The 22603-nt window shown below is 42.6% G+C and overlaps 1 protein-coding gene across 4 annotated transcripts in view; it reads right to left on the bottom strand.

The window, feature by feature from the left end:
• TRPV1 (transient receptor potential cation channel subfamily V member 1) overlaps window positions 1-22603 on the bottom strand; it is a 460649-nt gene that overhangs the window by 123119 nt on the left and 314927 nt on the right. For all 4 annotated transcript variants that reach the window (XM_085649322.1, XM_085649326.1, XM_085649325.1 and 1 more), the window contains exon 12: window positions 19932-19998. In XM_085649322.1, the coding sequence (XP_085505448.1) occupies window positions 19932-19998 (67 nt within the window). The remainder of the gene's footprint in view (window positions 1-19931; window positions 19999-22603) is intronic.

Raw genomic sequence — 22603 nt, 5'->3', positions numbered from 1 at the left:
CTACTAACGCAGCCATGAACTCTACTCTCACCCCTACGAAACCCGCAGTTATGCTTTTCCGCCCGCCTTTAAAACCACCCTTCGTATGTCACTGCGAACCCGTGACCACCGCCCACTGCTCCCTAGTCCACTACTGACAGAAAGACTGATGGCCGCGCCCCATCTAACCCCTGCCTACCAGTAAAGACAGAGTCTTTCAGCTGCTGCCATACCCAATGCAACTGTAGTAGTTTAAAACATGTTAAACAATCTCTTCAACTGACCAACCCAAAGCACTTCTTCCTGCTAGCCTCTACGGCATTAAAGCCGTTCCTGCTACTTTTCATCCTCTGCATGATGCACACAATAATATTAAATGTACAAAGGGTCCGATTTTTCTTTCCTCATGCCAACATTAATTTACACTATGTAACCCACTAAATCATACCTCCTGTCAAAGGCAAACCTGATCCCATGTGTAGCACCAGTCAGCAAGTACCCCAAGGACAAACACCAGAGCAAAGGCACGATTAATTTAATTAAACCTATGGTGACAACATAGCATTTCCCCACCCACTGTCAGCCAAGCGAAGTCTGCAACTGTACAGTAGGCATCAATACCGGCAACATCTAAAGCGCATTTTCACTTCCTTTCAATGGCAGCTCCTGATACATATACCTATGGCTTCTGGGAGGCATCTACCTCAGACCACAGCATTCTTTGTCTCCGTAAGACTAATTGAATGCTGTCGGTGAACGCTTCTCTTCCCCCTTCCTTACTAATAACTAATGGAGGATAATGAAAAAAAATATAGTATTTTCTTATGCAAATAGCGTATCAAGCACTGGCTGCCTGCAGTCCTCACCAGATCCACACATATCAATATTCTGCTATTGCACCATCCTGTCAACCCTATTATTATCTGGAGATGTTTTTTATCCCTTTTGGGAAAAGCAATACCTTGCACGAAAACAAGTCCCTTTAAAACCTTGGCTACTTATACAGGCTGACAAAGCACTTACTTGTTTTACTAACTGTTGTTGTAAAGCAAACAGGTAACTAATTTTAGGATTGGAAATACTGTTTAGAAGTGTGAATGTTAATACTGAGACGTAGGATGATTTTTTGCATGTCTGCCAGACACTTGTTCTTCCCTGCATGTGCTCACAATGCAACAGTACAATTTAGCTTAACAAATTGTTCCGGAAGGTAAAGAAACAGCCCATATTATTTTTACAAAGAAAAATAGACATACGTCCACTTTATACCCCATGACATAAAAGCCTTAGCGTGCACAGCTTGTCCAAATCCACGCCACCTAATTCAGCCCTGCCAAGTACCACGCATCTGGCATTAGACTAATGCATTTAAGTGTGGTGATCCGCATCACCGAACTGAAATATAAAATCATGCATAACAGGCATCGCGCCTCCTCAGGTACCAGTCCTGCTAATCAATGCTGGTGTAGTATTATTTCCATGTGGCCGCCGTTTGTTTTCTGGTGCTTCCCCTGTCTCCTAAACGCAATGCGATGAATTTCGTTATGCAGTACAACCTGTGTGGTAGTCCTGTAATGAATGTCCCTTTTCTATGCCCACAACATTTTACCGTATTTCCGTAGTATGTCCATAAAGTTAGTTCTCACGAGGATTTGTTGCAGGTGCGCCACATGCAGTGGCAGCCCTACGATGTCAGCTGTTTCGAGTGCGGCATATGCAAGGACTGGGTCCTGACGTCAGCTAGGGGCTTGAGAAGGGCACTGGAGCTCTGGAGTGGGTGATGTGACCCGGGATAACCTCCGCCTCCCTGCGGGAAGGGATGTGCAAAAACGGCCGCTCTGCATGGAGGAGCCGAGATCTAAGATTCCAACAGGATGACACCACAGCGTTGAAGTGCCCAATTTCATTGCTGTTTTGTAGTTGGGGGAACGGAAATAACGATGAGTAAGTATTAAAGGAATAACATGCAGGAGTCTGTTTCCAGGCTGATTCCTATTGTTTTCTTCTAAACTTTCACCACATGGCGGTAATAGCTACTTTCAGCAGCAGACATACCTGAATGAAAAACAAAAACGTTAATTGTGAAGGTCCCGTAACTCCTGTGACCTAGGTGTATTGGTAACTCTTACCTTTGTCAGAGCGCTGATTTCTTCGGATGCAAGATAGATATATAGCTGAACTGATTAGGGGTGTTATATTGAGTAACTGCTAAATGAGTGACAACAGGATTAGGGGTGTTAAATTGAGTAACTGCTAAATGAGTGACAACGGTTTCCGAAAGCGTTACTGCACCCAGGTATTGATAACGCACAATACACTCTCGGAGTGCATAGACATAACCTCCCCGCCCCTTACTGCCATGAATTATTGCTCCTCAGAGGGTTAGCGCCTCCAGTCATCTCTTGTAATTCCACCTGTTTCTGTGGTCAGTCACCTCGCAGCCATCCAACGCCTGTTGGCCCTCCCACCGTCCTCAATGCTCCTCTTTTGACTAGAGTCCATCGAGAGGCATGCTCTAACAGTCTCATCCAGCCTCGCAAGTTTGGGACACTGCCTGCTGGTCGCAGGCCCATGAGGCTCAATTTACACACACACACAGAAGAGGCCAGAGGTCCCCCTCCATCCAGCAGGTGTTGTATTAATGCACCTATGGACCTTGCTCCGCAGACGAGCTGAGTGCGCCGAGGGTCTAGGTGCCTACCATGGCACAGGGAGCTGTGGCCTAGCTCTAGTCTGGGAGCATCAGAGGCACCACTGCACATACTGCTTCAGGCTCAGAACTCCCCTCCTCACACTCCTGGTTAAACGGACAAAACTCTGGAGACCAGGGCAGTCTAGACCACATAATCCTAAAACATGTTAGATTCCAGTTGCAACCTACCTCAGACAGAAGATCACTGAGGAGGCACTAGAGGGTAAGTCACTGGGTCTTACTGTGATTTTAGCATCCCAGAAACGGACTGATTACTCATAGATGAAAGCAGCTCTCTTTGGAAGGTTTAATCTGACTACAGATTAGCATTTAAAAAAAACTTTGCAGCATTTCTACACAGAGTAACCAGACATTATGGAAGGCCTGACTGGACCTTGAATCAACTGCCACTTGTAAAGTGCTGGAGTAAGTGTAACCTGGTGCAGGTGAACCTCTGATTTCTGTAGAGAACATCCTATGTATTTATTTTGTAGAATTACATTAACATGTAGCTGATGGCAAACTGCTTGGCACTTGCAAGTTTGCAAAGACACCTGGCAGGCTGGTCACCATGAGGGTGCAGAGGAATACACCTCAATTAGAGCACATTTTCACACTGATTCACTTATAGATGCCAAGGATTCAGATTGGTAAATGTGACGTTTTCATAATTTAACTGTAATAATGAGTGACATTCACACAGTCTGACTCTGCTCAGTTTTCAGTAGCCTGCTGTTAGCGCACTTTAGTTCAGTGACTTCCTTAGAGTTTCTAATTGCTCAAATGGGCATAATTTCTAATAATTATATATGTTTTCACAGAACTAACTTAAGACAAAATCCTAAACTTACTACCATTTTCGTATTCATAGAAGGCACTTACTCATTTTGGTATTCACAGAAGACACTTACTCACTTCGGTATTCACAGAAGTTAGGAGTCCTAACTTTAGGACTCCTAAATGCCTTCTGTGAATACCGAAAGTCTTAAAATTAGGATATTTCTCAGTTTAGGGGTCCTAAAGTTAGGACTCCTAACTTTACTACTACTAAACTGCGAAAAATCCTAATTTTAAGGCTTTCGGTATTCACAGAAGGCATTTAGGAGTCCTAAAGTTAGGAGTCCTAAATTTACTACTACTAAATTGTGAAAAATCCTTATTTTAAGACTTTCGGTTTTCAAAGAAGGCATTTAGGAGTCCTAAAGTTAGGAGTCCTAACTATACTACTACTAAACTGAGAAAAATCCTAATTTTAAGGCTTTCGGTATTCACAGAATGCATTTAGGAGTCCTAAAGTTAGGACTCCTAACTTCTGTGAATACCGAAATGAGTAAGTGCCTTCTGTGAATACCAAAATGAGTAAGTGCCTTCTGTGAATACCAAAATGGTAGTAAGTTTAGGATTTTGTCTTAAGTCAGTTCTGTGAATCGGGCCCGAAATCTTTTTCTAAAAATAAAGCACTGACTGGACATTGCTCTATTACCGAGTTTACAGCACTTTACAAAAAAGCACCACATTTGTTGAAGCACTCTGCGTTAAAATTGCAAACTAATACTTCAGCAGAAGGCCCGGCATACTTGTTCAGGGCCTGGGTCTGACTGTAGAGAAACAATGTAACTTGTTACTTTGATTCTCTTCAGCGCGAGGAGCTCAGAGCAGGCTGCAGACTGCAGCTGCTTTAGAGCAAGCCTCTCTCTCGACCGAAGAGCTGAGGGGGCCCCCTTCACCTACCAAAGACTGGGGGCCTGGGGGCTGCGGGGGTGTTTGTTACGCCCCTGGAACACACTTTAACAATGAAGTGGTGCAAATGCTCTGTGCTGCTTTACAAATTGAGCAAAAATTGCATTGTGCTTATCAACCTGAGGCAGCAGGAGTAGTAGAACAAATGAACAGCACAATAAAATCACGATTGGAAAAGGTGTGTGTGTTTACATCATTAAAATGGCCTGATGCATTGCTCTTAATGTTGATGAGTTTGAGAAGTATTCCAGCTAAAAGAACAGGACTGTCCCCTCATGAAATAATTATGGGGAGGGCTACGAGACAGCCTACAGTCCCAGCGAATCAGCTTGTGAATATATCTGATGATTTCGTGCTCGATTTTCTTAAAGGATTGGCTGATGTAGTGCATTCTGTGTCTCACCAGGTTGGAGAAATCACCACTACTGTCCAACAGGAGCAAACGCACAACTTGTGCCCAGGTGATTGGGTGCTTGTCAAGAAACATGTTAGAAAGTCCTGTTTGGAACCTCGTTGGCGTGGGCCTTACCAAGTGATTCTTGTAAAAACAACTGAGGTTAAATGTGGTGGTCTACCTAATTGGGTTCATGCAGCCCACTCTCGGCGAGACCCATGTCCACTTGAAGGTGCAGAGTTGATTGCAGGTGAACCAGTGGTAGCAGTGAGACAGCCTGAACAGACTGAGCAGAAAGTAGAGTGGGTGCCAGCTACTGGGTCTCGAAACACTGTTGAAAGCAAAAGAGAGTTGATGCCTGAAGGTAACGAGGGTCAGAGAGAAAGGGATTCAGCTAAATGAAATATTGACATAAGTGAAATAAACCGTGTACCAGACAAACAAGTGCAAAAAGGTGACCGATGGCCCAGAAAAACTGAACGATTAAAAGACATTCTGACAGCAGGAAGAATTCCATCCTCTATAATCGAAGTCTCCAATCAGTCAGAACAAATAGATACAGATGGAGAAGAAAATACAGTGCGCAGAACAAAAAGAGCCCGAGTCCCAAATCAGAGATACACAGCACCTGAATGGACATATGCTGCAGCAAACGATTGGGAGAAAGAGTTCATTACATTTTGTTCTAAAGAAAATTATGCGTATAAGCCACCCTAAAAGAACTGAGTGGGGCAAGAAGGGTGCTGGAAAAGTAAAGCAGAAGAAAATAAGCTGTGATAAGACGCTGATATAAGTGTTCGATCGAAGATGCAAAACCTGTTGCCAATCATAAAATTAATATGGAAGTACAAAACAAAATGGATGCCTCTGGTTCCGAGACTGGAGATTCTAAAAGGATTGCTTCGCCTAGACGAAAGTGTGTAGGTGCTTGCATTATGTGTATACTTGTCCTAATACTAGTTTTGTTGTTGACTGTACTAATTGAAACTCATTGTGTGTATTCCGTTAAACCTACTGATGTGTATGTGAGTACGACTACTGAATTACCATGAGTCCCTGGAGAAGGGATAGACATTAAAGAACTAACAAGTAGTGACTTACACCGAGATAATTCAATTAATGACTTTTCGTTAAATATTTTTACCAAACATTTGTATGAGTATGTTGACACAATGGATGCAAGAGATTGTTATGTGTGCAGGCAATTACCTACGTCTGTGTCTGAAGCAGAGATTTACCATCACCTACCTTTAACATATGGTATTTCTTGTAGTGTATTAACAAGTTTATTCTATGGAAAGGAGCAGTTTCAGTATTATTAATGTAATTATGACCTAGTGATTTCTGAAATTCCTATTAAAAAGAACCTGAATATTGTGGCAAGTCCAGAAAATGCTGGGGTAATGGGAGAATTCTTTCATACTGTAAAGCCTATAGATACTGTACATTTACATAAAAATAATTTGATGTGCCTCTTACACAGTGTAGAAAAAGAATTTACTAACACCGTAGAAGATAGGCAAGAAGAAATAAAAAGAAAAACTGCTGAACAGAAAAATAAAATACCTCAGTGGGCTCAGAAGGAAGGCGATTACAAAAAGAGTGAGACTTACGCTGTAATGTCTCTGGATTGGTAGAACAAATGAAAGCTTTGCATACTAAGACAAAAGAATGAATATAATTATAAATTCATTGGTTCCAGTGAGTGTGAACACACCTTACACATACAGGGAGGTTGGGGATTAAAGGGCGGCACTGATCCAATTTTCCCGGGAGTATATTATGTGTGTGGGAGAAATGCTTATTATAAATTGCCTAAAAATTGGTATGGATGTTGTTACATGGCTATTCTCTTTCCTAAAATATACCATGTGAATGATCATCATGGAACCAATTAATAGAAATTAACACGTAATAAAAGGGGAATAAGTGCTGCAGAGATTATTGGTGATATATTCGGTGCAATAATACCCTCAGTAGGGGGTGCTAGGTGGCGCACGTCCAAGATGGCCGCACACCAGTGAGGCTCTTGCCGCTCGGCGGCATATTCCTGTAATTATCCGAACTATTCACGCATCATTTTCATGCAAACTGCTCGGCGCCTGTGCCTCACCGTCATGCTTTTCTCCGGGTAAAATGTCGGCGACCGAGGGCACTGCGTATAGATTCTGGGTGGTACTATGTATGGAGCAGTGACTAACACGGACCGCGACTGAATACCTGCCCGGCTACAAACGCTACGCGAGTCCCGGGGTGCCCACATGGTGAGTGGGCCCCGGTTGCCTCACGCTGTTCACTGTGACTTCCTGTGACTCTGGAGCAAAATCGGACTGCTGCACGCCCTGAGGCACCCACCATCCTCCACTCGGGCGATCGTGGTAAGAGGAATTTTCCCCAGAGACTCTATGTAAAAAAAAATCTATATATAAAAGGGGAAATCATAACCGACGCTATTCTGGACGCGCTGCACCGGACACTTATATGCGGCACCAGTGAGCTATTACTGAGCGATTGAGACTCCAAGCTTCGCTGCGGGGTGAGACAACAACAATAGAAAAGGGATAACAACTGAAATTTACCCTATCCTGCCTGTAACTGCATGGCTGTTCGATTGCCACGTACCTTGCCGTCTGAGTGACTCTGCTGTTGAGGTCTGGCGCATAGTAGCAAACACTCAGCACGGCACGATATTGTGTCGGACCCTGCCACTCCTGTTCACTTGATACCTCTTGGGAAAGGAGGTTTCGCCACGCACTGCTCCATAATGCCTCCCCTGAACTGAGATGGTTGCGAGGTGACGGGGCTTATAGGACCTGATGTACAGCGCCCCAGACGACACTTGGCCCATGGCGTTCTACCGCCATACAGTCTATCTCAGGCCCGTTTTGCAGGGGGACAGGAAATTGCTCACCTTTACCCTTGCTTTCACGATGGCTCCAACCTCAAACCTATTATAGTGGGGAAAACGCATCGTATATACTTGTACACTCATTTTAGGCGCCCCTTCCATATGTGCTGCTACTACAGCCCTGATCCACTGTCCTCTGCTGAGCACATGAGAATTTACAATCCACACACTTGTTAGGAGAGGTGCACTATTCAACCCTCACTTTTCTTTGACACTGTTGATTCGGCTCTCCAACCGAGGCCCTATCACCTGCTGCAAGACATCATCGGTCGCCGATCGCTGCTCTATTAACTTACTTTACCTCCACTCCAGGAAGGACACTGACGGTGTTGCTGGCCCAACACCCCGCTGCTCTCCATTCTTTGAAGGTCCATACACACAAACCATTTCCTTCCCCTGGGTTTCTGCACCCGCTGTGTAAAAAAAAAAGAAATGGGGAAACCTGATGGCCATCAATCCAAACTCCTTTTCGAAACCAAAAAGGTTACCACGCGATCCAGTTCAGAGAACCCAGAACAGCCCAGAGATGAACATACACAGTCTCCACAATCCACCCAAGATGATGAAGTCAAAACACTCCTGCTGGCCATGAAACATAGTCTCACAGACATTTCAAGTAAAATGGATCCATGAATAGCCGCATGGACTTTATAGTTCAGAAGGTGGATAAACATGATGGTCAACTAAAGGAGGCGGAAAGGCGAATCTCGGATAACGAAGATGCAACAACAAATGGCACAAATGGACAAGCTTCTTAAAGTTATTGCTGCCAAAAATGAGGATTTGGAGGCCTACAACCATCGTAATAATATCTGTGTCATTGGAATACCGGAGAGCACCAACACTGGGCGCATAGAGGACTTCATAAAGCGCCTGCTGCGAAGCACCTTTGGCACCGAAGCCTTTTTTCCCCACTTAATAGTGAAAAGGGTGCACAGATCCCTTGGCCCCAGGCCGCCGCCTGGAGGCACCCCGCGCCCGATCGTGGCTCGTCTCGTTAATCGCGATATAGCGCTCAGGCTGGCCAGAGAAAAAAAGTCCTTCCATCATGAAGGCACCGAATTCACCATATATCCTGACTTCACGGCTGCGGTTCAAGAGGCGAGATGCAAATTCATACCAGCCAAACAAAAACTCCGGAAGGAGAAAATGTAATATGCGCTCATGTACCCGGCACACCTGTGGGTCCTGTTTCAGAGTAAACATCATTTCTTTACGAATCCACAACAAGTCAACGATTTTCTCAAACATGTCAAGAAACAATTGCCGCATCGAGAACCCAAGGCAAACCCCTCCAGGTCTCCCATCTCCTACAACTACATGACTCGGATGGCCAAAAAGGGACAGTGCTTGGAACAATTCCCTTTAACCTATCCCCCACACGTACGGCATCCGAGACTCGGTGGGATCTGAGTGGCGGCGAAGCACGGCGGATTTCTTCCCTTTTGAGTGTGTCGAGCCATGATACTTTGGTGATATAGCCGTTTAGGTGCTGGAACAACAACGACAGATAAGTGATAAATGCATGGTATATGTGCTCATTGTTGGGCGGAGGGCACGATCTTATTCATGCTTTCTTTTGGAACATTGGACTATGCCGAGCACCCCCTCACAGCCTCTATCCCCTACCACTGGGAGGCTGCCTAGTCAGCTCTGAGAGATGGGAGACTCTTGTGGCCCACTTGCGACCCCCACGCAGGTGTTCCCGCTTTCCCGTTTCCTTACTCAGGGGTAGTTGAATTAGACCACCATGTCTAAAGATGTTTGGGAAGTGGGCGGGCAGATAAATATCAGCGCGATTGGGGTGCTGCTGTGGGGGTGGGGAGGGACGGGCATTTTTATTTCCAATATGTTCTATATTCATTTTCCAGAAGGTAGACATGCAAATATTTAATTAGATATGTATTCACAGTGACATAACTAATACACAGCAGGTTAAACACATTCCGGTCTATCATGCCTTCACATACTGAGGGGTTCAAGGTAAACCTCCTTACCTGGAATGTCAGAGGTCTGGGACATCCTCGTAAACGTAGACAAATTCTTTCATATCTTGACCGTCAACGATTCACATTGTTATGCTGCAGTAGACACACCTTGACCCACACCGCACTCCTGCTTTCGTTACTAGGTGAGCCTCAGATCGAGTCTTCTCATCGTTCTCTACATATTCGAGGGGCACCGTAATTCTTATCAAAAAGAACACTCCCTTCATTTTGGGTGGGACATACCAAGACTCATTAGATAGGAGCTGCATGATGTGGGGCACACTGGGTACCCAATCAGTCACACTTGTGTGCTGTTATGGGCCGAATGTAGATAATCTGGACTATTTCAATATTCTATGGGGACAAATCCTTAAAGTAGGATGCACTCATATTATCTGGGGAGGTGATTTTAATACTGCATTCTGCCCTTCTGTTGACAGGTCTAACCCACTCCCTCACCACTACACCAAAACATGGGATACATTAGCAATGTTTTCCGCTCATGGTCTCATAGATGCGTGCCGCCACGTCCACCCTGATAGAAAGGAAGGCACACATTTCACGGCGCTACACTCATCGTGGGCTCGCCTCGATTACTGGGTGGTTTCACGGGGAGTTGTCTCATGGATACACGCTGCTGAGCACTTAGCCAGGACCTACTCTGACCACGCCCTGGTTCGCATTACGATTTTACCCCCCAGCTCGATTGCTACCCCAAGGTGTTGAAGGCTCCTGGACTCTGCATTTAAAGCTGAACTCGGTGCAGAAATTGCTGATTTTTTTCAGAGAAATTCAGGCTCAGTTAAACACATTAGCACAGTTTGGGAGGCATTCAAAGTAATGATCACAGGGTTTTGTATAGCTAAAAGCTTTGGCGTCTTAAGAGATATCCGTCAATGTCTACGGAAACTTGAAGGAGAGCTGAAACAATTAGAGGGTATGCTTTGGCAGTTCACCTCCGGTTCTCACCAGGCAACATTTAGAGAGAAATTAACTCAGTACAAAGAGACTGCAGAGCATGAAACTAGATTTCGGGGAAAATACGGGGAGGGTGAGAGACCGGGCAGAGCATTAGCGATGGAAATTCTACAGCCCCGCTTCTCTAATTACATCCTAGAAATTGGTGATAACAAAGGTGCACGACATAGAGACAGTATAGATATTCTTCGCGTTTTCACTGACTATTATGCTGCCTTATATAGCACTCATAGAAATGAGCCCCCGGACCTATCCATATACTTGGAGGACATAGCTTTAGGATGGCTAGGAGACTCTCAGAGAGAGTTACTTGCAGCACCTTTTGAAGACGTCGAGATACGTGCCGCAATTATGCAGATGAAGTCCTGGAAGTCCCCGGGCTCAGATGGCCTCCCCATGGACTTCTACAAGACCTACATTGATCACTTGCTCCCAATACTTAAACTAGTCTTTGTAGAAGCTCTGGAGCTTGAAATACTTCCTGGCTTGATGAGAGAGGCTCTCATCACCTGTCTTCTGAAACCTGGTAAGTCGGCTGACGGTTGTGACTCCTACTGTCCTCTCTCTCTCATCAAAATTGATACCAAAATCCTCTCCAAAATAATGGTAAATCGACTTAGTCTCCTGATGGAGAAGCTAGTCCTTCTAGATCAGGATAGATTCATTCCAGGCAGAGTGACGTCACATAACCTCCGTACCCTCTTCTCCATCCTACAAAACGTAGATCCGCAGTTGGCACTAGTGGCAGTCTTTTTAGACGCCACAAAGGCCTTTGATTCAGTGGAATGGGACTTCCTATTTGTCATCCTTCAATGTATGGGACTGCCTAAAGGCTTCCTTTCGTGGATACGCCTTTTGTATACAGCTCCGGTAGCGAGGGTTATAATCAATGGGTACACATCCTCCCCCTTCACAATTACTCGGGTTACCCGCCAAGGATGCTCGCTTTCTCCACTCCTTTTTGCGTTAGCAATTGAACCCCTGGCGGCCAAAATTAGACAGCATCAACAAGATAAGGCACCTTCCTGCTTCCTACGCCCGATACTCATCTCTCTCTACGCTGATGATGTCACCTTATATGTTAGGTAACCACACCACAACCTCAACCCTCTGCTCCGTGAGTTTGTATGATTCGGGGGACTTTCCGGAATCCACATTAACTGGACAAAATCCCAGATTTTCCCACTCACTACGTCGTTGAAAGCATTCACCCCTGACTTTCCCATAGAATGGTGTGCTACTGAGGTGAAATACTTAGGGGTACACATCACCGCCAATTGTGAAGAGCTAATGCCGCTCAACTACGGCAGAGCGTTGGAGAATATTACAAGCAGTATAACAAGATGGATCGCTCTCCATGGCAGGTCACATCTCTCTCATAAAAATGGTCGTCCTCCCCCAACTACTTTATCTCTTTTTCAACATCCAGTATGACTCGGGCAGACATTTCTTTTCCGCACTTTGCTCAGAACTGATCTGACTGACTTGGGGGCGGGGAGGGGGGCAGACAACCCCGTCTGAAGTGGGACACACTTACCAGGCCCTATTCCCAGGGAGGGCTAGATGCCCCTGATCTAGAACTCTACTATCTATGCGCTCAGGCACACTATGCCCACTATTGGTTTCATCGCCCTAGACACACGCCTCATGTGGCAACGGAACATTGGCCGGCGGATCCCATCCCGCTGGAAGGCACCATTTTTACCACAATTGAGCCCCGGGAGTTTGACCCGTCTTTTGTTGCCTGCACGTGATAGCAAGGCAGCACATCGCCAGACAGCTCCAAGTACCCATGCTGTACTCACCACTACTTCCCCTCGTTCACCATCCCAACATGCCAGTTTTACTGGATGGTGCCTTAAAAAACCTAAAGCTAAATACGGCATTACTAGCTGGGGAGATCTCTATTTAAATGGGAAATTCTGCACCCTTCAACAGCTATTTTCAAAGCAACCGCCCTCCCCTAAAGATATCTTCCTGTATGTCAGGGTGAGACAGGGTATCAAAGAATACACCCCCTCATACCCATTAGAGCCTCAGGAAGTCACCCTGTTGCGCGCAATATTGCGTACTGACAATGCATCACATTTAGTATCCACACTATACCACAGCCTCTATACCAGCATAAACTCGACCTCCTGTGCTTCTAGGGAGAAATGGATTACTGAGCTGGGTCTGTAGTAAGAACATGGGATTAACTGCGACATTGCTAAGTTAGCGTAAATTAGGCTGCCATTTTGCCGCTTGCTGCACGCGTTCCTACATGGCTCGGTTCTCGTAAATATTCTGCTTGAGCTTTTTCACATGAGAACTGTATGCCTTTCACACATCTAGCTGTACATTGTCCTCCGTGACTACACAGCATGTTCAAGGTCGAATAACAATGTATACTGTTGATTCACTTTGGTCAGTCCCACGCCCATAGACATAACATAGACCACAGCTGCACTACTGAAACTCGGGTGCTTTTAATATGACATGACATGCATGAAAAGGCACTTGGAGAAAGTCATTCCAACGAAGAAGAGCTGTGCTTGTCCTGGGATGTAAATACTTGTATCTACAGTTGGAGGTACGGGGACCCCCTGACAAAGTCCAGAGGTCTTCTATAATTATAATAAACTAGCTCATAGCATGGGGAGGGTGGTAAGGCGCTGTAGTCCTGTTTCCACTGTCATTATATTATGGTTTCCCCTTTTGTGCTATATGGAATTGTACCAATGCTGATTATATTGTTCTTATGCATTTTGCTGCTAGTGTTGGCTCATGTACTGCATAATAGAGCACGTTAGTTAAAATAAACATTTTAAACTATACCTTGTCTCTGTTTACTCACGTTGTGGACAAGTATGAGTGGTTGAACAAAAGAGTGTTCTTCTTCCTGCGATTCCTGAGAGGGTTGGAGTGACATGTTCTAGGATGTCTAATCATTGGTAGCTTCGCTGTGGTACGGAGAATGAATGAGACACTATAGCTAGTCGGATTGGGGTTCTGGGCACCAAGGTGGGTTTTCTGGTACACCACTACCAACCAAGGTCCTGGTTTCCTGCACATAGTTCTGTGTATGTGCAGAATCCCTGCAACAGGTCATGGTATCACTGACGAGTAATGGACATTTTGTTGTCTTCAGACAGAACAAGTCTCATCTAGCAGCCGCTTGCACATCACACATTACAAATGTTTGCATTGAACCCATTACACTCCTGCCAAAATGCACAAATATAAACTACGAGATAACGGCAAATGTGACAGGTGTGGGATGGAGCCGGCGGACTTCCTGCACCTTGCCTGGGACTGTAACGCTGTCAAGGCCTATTGGCGTCAAGTGCTTACGGCATTGGAGCAGATGACCTCCCTAAAACTCCAGCCATCTCTCATGTTCACCCTACTAGGATACACAAAAAACCTAGTCGTGACACATTGGAAATTCGTTTCATTTTGTCTCTTACTAGCTAAGAGAAGAATAGCTTGTCGATGGGGTCGCGGTAGGGCACCTAAATTTAAGGAGTGGATTAATGATATGTTATTTTGGCAGGAGCAAACGTACACATATGCAGAACTCCTCCCTATCACTTCACGCCCTCAGGATATCTGGGACCCCCTAAAGGTGTATCTTCTAGAGCACCCTACTGATGCCATACACACTACACACGAAGCTGGTAATTGAACACAATATTTGGCTATTGCGTATCTCTGTATGATATGCATATATTTTTCTACAAAAATATGTATTAAGTTTGCTCAGATATGTTTCCTGATGCGACCTGTGGAGTTGCTACATACAAACAATGTTCCGCAGTACCTCTTGATGCTCATGCTTGCTCTGGACAATGAAATGCATTTACTTGTTATCTAAGTCTCTTTGACAAGCATGTACTACCTGTGTTTCATACATTCTATGGCTGGCTGTATGTTCCAGAAAACTTGAATAAATAAATGCAAAAACAAATAATACCCTCAGTAGGGGTAATATTGAACTGGGATAAAATTAGAAAACTGTCTACAGTGGTTGATCGATTATCGATAGATACCGCTGGTAGTTTCTTAGTGATTGATACTGAAATGGTTGCTATTAGGTCTATGGTTTTGCAGAACTGACTTGCCTTAGACGTATTATTGGCAAAAGAAGGCGGAGTCTGTCATATGATGAAAATTCAACAATGTTGCACTTATATCACTGATAAAAGCAGAGATTTGCAGGGATATATAAGTAACACCACTAACTTGAGCCATGATTTAACAGAACTAAAGGTTGATGGAGCATGGGAGAAAATTGGGAAAGGATTTTCCTCAGTGGGAAGCTGGATTGCAGCACTGGGGAATAGTTTGGTTGGCCAAATACTAACACCATTAATAGCTATTGCAATTGGTATATTAATACAAGTACTGTTATACAGACGTTGTAAACGCAAAATAGAAATAATGTAAAGTTGAGGTCGAAAGAGAAAAAGGACAGAAATACAATTAGAAGATTAGCAAAGTACTTATTATGATGTAGTAAAGGACATGGAAGGTGTTAGACTGAAACAAATGAAGACAAGTGCATCCTAAGAGTTATCAGATTGTTATCAGATTATTAAATTAGATTGTGTGATGGCTTAATTCACCATCAGAGGAGGAATTGATGGAGGGTAATTATCTAAGTATGATTTGTCTCAGTTGATTCCTGCTCATTGAATAGTATGATACTAATACATACTTTAAAAAAATAAACACGGCTAACAGTGTGATTCGTAAAACACGTAGGAGTTCAATCTGCTTCGTAAAAGTATGCAGCATGATCGCAAAACAGTTCGAGACAAAAACTGTTCATGAAAGAGAGAAGAGAAATATATAATGTCAATGAAATTCAATATCTATGTGCTAGGAAAATCTATAAAAGCTAAAAATGTGTGACATAATGTAGTTGTTAGCTAAAAGATTAGAAAAGGTTAGAAAAGTACTCATTTAATAGTAAAAATGGATTAACATAAGTTGTTGAAAATGAAAACGAGAAATGACTTTTGTTCACGTAGCAATACTATCATGGAAAATGCAATTTCAAAATGTCGAGAGAAAAAGCATTTGTTCACTTATAAATGATTTCGCAAATAAGTTAATGCTTAGTGGGATACAAAATGGCTGTGCTTTAATGACTTTTTGTTGCATAAGAAAAAAAAAGAAAAAGAAATTACCTATACCTCTGGTGACTTCAACACGTATTCATATGAAGTAAGATAAACGAAAATTAATACGTTTACCTAAGCAGTAATTTCTGCCTTTTTTTTTTTTTTTAATAAAAATTAATATCTTTGATCACAAAAAGAACACATAATGAACTACACGAAATACCACATTAGTACTTACACAATGAAAATGAACAAGGTGAGAGATGTATTTTGACATACAATTACAAATAAACTCATAATAATCAAACACTGAAACAACCAAATACAATGTCACAAAGATCAATCATTATATGCACAATACGAAATACAAAGTTGTCATACAAATTGATAGATTAAACAAATAACGCCCTTATATTTGGAATCAATCAAATCCTCTGAGATATCAGGGACACAAGGTGGTATATTTGCAATATTTAACCAAGGAGTTGAGATCCTTTGTCTGCCGACGCGTTTCGAGTGCCGGTTAAATCAATTGCCGCACTCTCATCAGGGCTGGATTAATCTTTCTCACAAACAGACTGCATTATGCCGGTTAGATGTAACCATCAGCAATATGTAACAAGCGGTGGTTGCCAAACTGGTTTTCAATATTGCGTGGCCAAGACGATTTATAAACAATAGACAGCAATTGCAGATCTTTGCTTTCAGGGAAAGGGGCCCAAAGGCGTGGCCCCACAGAGGAAGTGTTCTAACAAATAACGGTCCTTCGCTCTCTTTAAAAATAGTTTGTGGCTAAAAAAGCTTCAGGCTCAAGGTTTCAAATGGGAATCTGCCTCCATTGTTGCTCACGCTAAAGAGAGCGAAGGACCGTTATTTGTTACAACACTTCCTCTGTGGGGCCACGCCTTTGGGCCCCTTTCCCTGAAAGCAAAGATCTGCAATTGCTGTCTATTGTTTATAAATCGTCTTGGCCATGCAATATTGAAAACCAGTTTGGCAACCACTGCTTGTTACATATTGCTGATGGTTACATCTAACCGGCATAATGCAGTCTGTTCGTGAGAAAGATTAATCCAGCCCTGATGAAAGTGCGGCAATTGATTTAACCGGCACTCGAAACGCGTCGGCAGACAAAGGATCTCAACTCCTTGGTTAAATATTGCAAATATACCCCCTTGTGTCCCTGATATCTCAGAGGATTTGATTGATTCCAAATATAAGGGCGTTATTTGTTTAATCTATCAATTTGTATGGCAACTTTGTATTTCGTATTGTGCATATAATGATTGCTCTTTGTGACATTGTATTTGGTTGTTTCAATGTTTGATTATTATGAGTTTATTTGTAATTGTATGTCAAAATACATCTCTCACCTTGTTCATTTTCATTGTGTAAGTACTAATGTGGTATTTCGTGTAGTTCATTATGTGTTCTTTTTGTGATCAAAGATATTAATTTTTATTAAAAAAATAAATAAAAGGCAGAAATTACTGCTTAGGTAAACGTATTAATTTTCGTTTATCTTACTTCATATGAATAAGTGTTGAAGTCACCAGAGGTATAGGTAATTTTTTTCTTATGCAGTATAACTGGCCCTACCTACCCTCTAATCCTTTGGGCCAAACCCCTCCCTTTTTGATAATATTAATGACTTTTTGGGCTCACCTTGAGTCTCCGTAATTCCTGACAATCTGCAACTGATCTTTGGTATGTATGAATCATAATCTGTATTCTGATATTGCATTCATATTCTCTCTCTCTCTAATTCTTACCAGGTAATCGAATTGAAATGTATTTGACTCTGAACTGTGATGTGTTGTGATTTTACCCGTACTAAAACGATAATCGATAATAAATGATTCTAAATGTGTTTTATGCTTTGACCATTTGAAATTTGGAGATTAGATAAAGATTTTGTTGATTATAACCTTTATGCGCATGTCGTTCTTTAGTGTATAGTCCTTGAATATTTTGTGCTCAACAGGTAGGCACTTCTTTATTTCAGGTCCTCATGAAGGAGTGGCCATTCGTCTCTAAGTTATCCTAGTTCCTGTTAGATCGATTCGAGATCCATCGGAGGACCTTGATTGATTTGTGATATTATAGCCATTGATGTTGTAGAGATGTTTATGGGCCAAGCCCTGTGATATTGTTGATGATGGTAGCTGAGGTGAGTACGATGTGTTTTTTGATAAGTATGTAACTAACCCTTTGTTCACGCTGCATCAACAATAAGATGTGTGTTACTGTTCCTATTAAGCATATAGTCTATTGTCTTTCCATGTTTTTTCTGGTTGTCATTTTATTTGTTTTCTAAGAAAGGGAGATATGCTATGTTTCATGCATATCAATTTGTTGTTACTTTAGTGTATGCATGATGGTTGTGTTATGTCTTATGCATATGCACTCGTTGTTACCTAAGTGAGTTCCCTCCCTAGCAACAGGCTCTCATGGTGAGATTTCTGAGACTGGAAATTCTATGCACCAGCTGAATTGTCACTGGCTGAGCCGCTGGCCAGGGGTTGAATGTATTACAGAGCTTCTTAAATAAATCCAGTGGCAACATCATTTCTGTGTGGATTCTATTTCTTAAATGTTGCCTTGTGGAAAGGCTTATAACCAACATAGTAGGTCTGAGATGTGAATGGTGACAAGTCAATAATAACAGCTAGAGGCCTAATTGGTTCACTATGGAAAAATATTATCAATTTCATACATCTGATTTGTTTATTATGAAAAGTTATGATAAATGCAGTAGGTCTGACATAATGATTGTGAAACACATATGTTAAAGTCAATTGATATTTAAAAGTGGATTGTTATTTCTTTCTATTAACACCTAAAGATGGGTTTTTTTATTTTTAATATGAAATGTCACTACTACGAAACCCTAAGGAAAGAAGATCATTAAATTATACATAAATCCATACGTACAAATATATATCCATATTGGTACATAGAGGTCCTTTGGGTCAGCTCTGTTCTACCATTGTTCTGTCTTGAGTGTCATTTAAAGTATACTCCATTGGCTAATGGTTCAGTTCAGATCGGTCATTGTCTCTGTTGCACTGTGAATGATGTCATTTTCTAATTATCCACCTGAACATGAGAGTGCTTCTAAGTCAAGGCTCATTGGCAAGTCCTTTAGCTTTCCATGTTCTCCTTTTATAGTTCCCCTATTTATTTCTTTGCTTCTCCTCTTTGTATTTGAATATTTCTTAAAATGATACACCAGGTCTCCAGGCATCGCTTATTGTCACTTGATTGCTGATCATTTCAACTGCAATGCGCTGCATCCCACGTGGCCACTTCCCCTAAATATAGTGCCCATGATGGAATGCTGATGTCCAAAGTGTATCATTGTTTTACCATTTTAAGATGGCCAGCACGTTGGTTATAAATGTGGCGGCCATGATAGAAATTTAAAACAATCATAGGTTATTTACAATATTTCTACAAAATGGACTCCCGCTGCTATTTTTGGTTAATTTATTGCAAGCAGATGCCTGCCGTGTTTAGAGCCCAGCAGGTTTTCTTTTTTCTACTTGTATTCTTTTAATTTATTGTGCATATGTGTGTGTTTTTCTTGATTGTGTCAGAGGGTGACTCAAGAATGAGTCAGTGGATGGATGAATTAATTAATGAGTCTAAAGGTGAATGCTGTGGTACATGTATGATGACCTGTTTTGAGTGCCTAAACCCATCAGTGACACAAGATACACTTTCATTCATAAGCCAGAACTATTGGCATTGTCAGTATTTGTTTCCTAACATGGGGAGGCTTATAATATGTCCCCCATCTAAGAAAAAGCTTTTTCTTCCTCTCTACTCAACTGACCTCACCCTCGCCCATTTCCCTGCATCTGGAAATGCATAAGACAGAAAATAGCAAATGTATACTGAAAAAATGCATGGAATTGGAGATGTTGTAGTCATTACGGCCCCAGTACTGTGTAACTCGTAATCAGTGCCTTAGTAGAAGGCTGAAAAACTGAAACCCAGATAGATGAATATTGTGGAAACAGTTATTTGCAATAATATGATGCGGCAAGACTCTGCCAGCAAATTATATATTAAACAATATGTCATTATTATAAAACAATTTAGTATATAGTTTATTAATAGTCCATCCCATAATATTTACCTGAAGCAAATCCAAATAGGAAAACCAAGTATACAAACATGAAGCGTAATAAATCTCGCAGGATCATCTAAAATAGAGAAAATCTTATTAAGCGCTATGAAAAAGTGTCCCAAACAGACTTCTTATAAAGCATACTCACTTCAGGAGCAACATGCAAGAAAGTTATATAATACGCTAAAAAAAATGTTTAGCCAAAGCATCCCAAAGCCTATTAAATCCTCTTTTAATACTACTTATTATGGAACACAAAAAGGCACAGTTTATAAATAATGTAGACCCAATCCACAAAATGAGTGGCAACTGTGCTAACAGTGTCTTAAATGGTACTAAGGTTTGACATCAACAAATGCACCAAACATATATGGTCATCCAATAACAAACATTTTCCGCTATTGACACCTCAAGTACTTAACTCACTTCACAGTAAACATTGTAGCAGGTGGAAAAATAAAACAGGTTTCAAAATTATATACAACAAGCACTGCCAACACCAAGAAGTCTCACCCAATACACCTATTAGCTTTGCCTGTCTGTTTTTTACCATAGACGACCAGTTAGAGAAAAAACAAGAGAGGATGGCCACCGGGCATGCTTGCACATGGCTGCTGATCTTCTTGGAATGTTTTTTTCATTTAGTTTACAAAAAATCATTCAAAGATGGCCACCGCTCTAGTGAATGCACGGTCAGCCATTTTGAAATGGTTTAAAAAAACATTTTAAGATTGACGCCCACCGATATATTGGTTGGGCAGCACTCAGGGCAGAACAGAATGTGGGGGCAGGTGGCCGCATGGGAAGGCTTCTGTTTCTTGATAAACCAACTTTATTGTTTTCTCATAATGACACTCGGCTCAGTCAGTTCCAATATTAGTATACAACAATTTATACAGCATTTGGGACTGTTACAATCTTTCTGTGAGCATGGCCTCACTCATTCTCCAGGCCAGAGAATGCCTACCATTTGCCACCCCTCTCCTCCATTTTGCCAGGGTGCGGGAGGGTGAGAGAACCTCCATTTGCACACAATATCGCGTTTAGCAACCATTGTGGTAACTCCTACCATCATTTGATCACACCAGGGTCTTCTAAAATACCAATGAGTAAAACCCTTGTGGTCAGCACAATCGGCTGGTCCAAAACTCGGGACAATGTCCTTTCTATTCCACCCCAGAATCAAGTTATCTGAGGGCATATCCATACCATGTGAAAAAGTCTGCATCTGGGGGGTCTCAGCCAAAGCAAGTGGGATGAGGAATCTCACTTGTGTACCATAAGCACATTTTAGCTGGAGAAGTCTAAACCTGGAGGAGATGGCTATTTTTTGGGTGGTAATCCGGGTGTTGCACCAGTCAGCCTATCCACTCCTTCCATTTCTCCTTAAGTGTGTCAAATACTTCAGGTGCGATAACCACTACTGAGCAACATATATGGAACATTGCACCTTTTCCCAGTCACCCCATTAAGGAGTTTGGCTTCAAGTGGATTATGTTTAGGTAAGTCAGCTGTACTACACAAGTGGCAAGCCAGGGCATATCGAAGCTGAAAGAATGTATAGAATTGCGCGCAATGAGAACTGATTCTGAAGGTCTTGAAACAAGCAAATGTGCCAGATCTGCCAGGAATTGCTCAGAGTTTTCATTTCAATTTTATCCCATTTTGCAAAACCCTTTATTTGGGCAGAGTGTGATGTAGCCACTGTCCCTCCCACAGTGGGGAATAACAAGTCAGTTTCTTGTCCCAGGCAACAAATCGGAGGGCTGAACACCAGATCTTAAAGACCACTACGGTCATGGCTGGGAGGTGGAGAGGGAGATAGTCACTATAGAGGAGCTCCAGTACGTTGTCTATGCCTAAGCAGCGTGGTATGCCGGGTCTTCCCAACCTCCGGTTAGACATTAATTAATTACCAGCAGTTGGGACAGCAAGTAATACGTTGTATAATGATTGCCTACATTTGTCTACGGCTATGCGGGGTGGTCGACCCGCCCAGAGAAATTTGCAAATCATTCTGGAGAGAGTCCTGAACCAATGTTTTGGGACTTCAAATGGAAGGTTTTAGAGGCTGTATAAGAAGCGAGGAAGTATCATCATTTTAAATAATGCCACTCTCTCAAGTAAATGGAGCTGGATTCACTCCCATCTCTGGAAGTTTTGTTTCGTTTCATTTTGGCAACCAGGGGTGGGAGATTGAGGCTCTATGCTAAGTCTGGTTCTCAAGAGGCATAGATACCCTGATAATAAAAAAATCAACCTTTTAATAGGGTTGTAGGTTTGCCAGGATAGGGTCGCTAGATCTCCTTGAAGAGGAACTAGGAGGGAATAATGCCAGTTCACCCGAAGCCCAGAGGCCTGTTTGTTCAGTCTTAGTATTTGCATCCAATGGGATCCCGATAGGTGTGGGTTAGCTAGGAAAGAAGGATATCATCTGCATAGAGACAAACTCTGTCTTCTGTCTGCCTCTCCCATTGTCAGCCGTGCACCTGTGCATCACAATTGCCGAGCGTTGCTATGGATTCAATGGCTAAGACAAAAAGGAACAGGAAGAGGGGCCATCCCTGTCTGGTACCCCTGCCAATAGGAAAGGAGTAGGAGACTGCCCCGTACACCTGAACTTGGGCAATGGGTTTGGTGTCCAAACATTTTACATCGGTGCGAAACCGTGGACCGAAGCC

Source organism: Triturus cristatus, chromosome 3_2 (assembly GCF_964204655.1).
Source record: "Triturus cristatus chromosome 3_2, aTriCri1.1, whole genome shotgun sequence".
NCBI lineage: Eukaryota > Metazoa > Chordata > Amphibia > Caudata > Salamandridae > Triturus > Triturus cristatus.
Note: the sequence above shows the minus strand (reverse complement) of the source record. Positions and strands in the feature narration are given on the sequence as shown.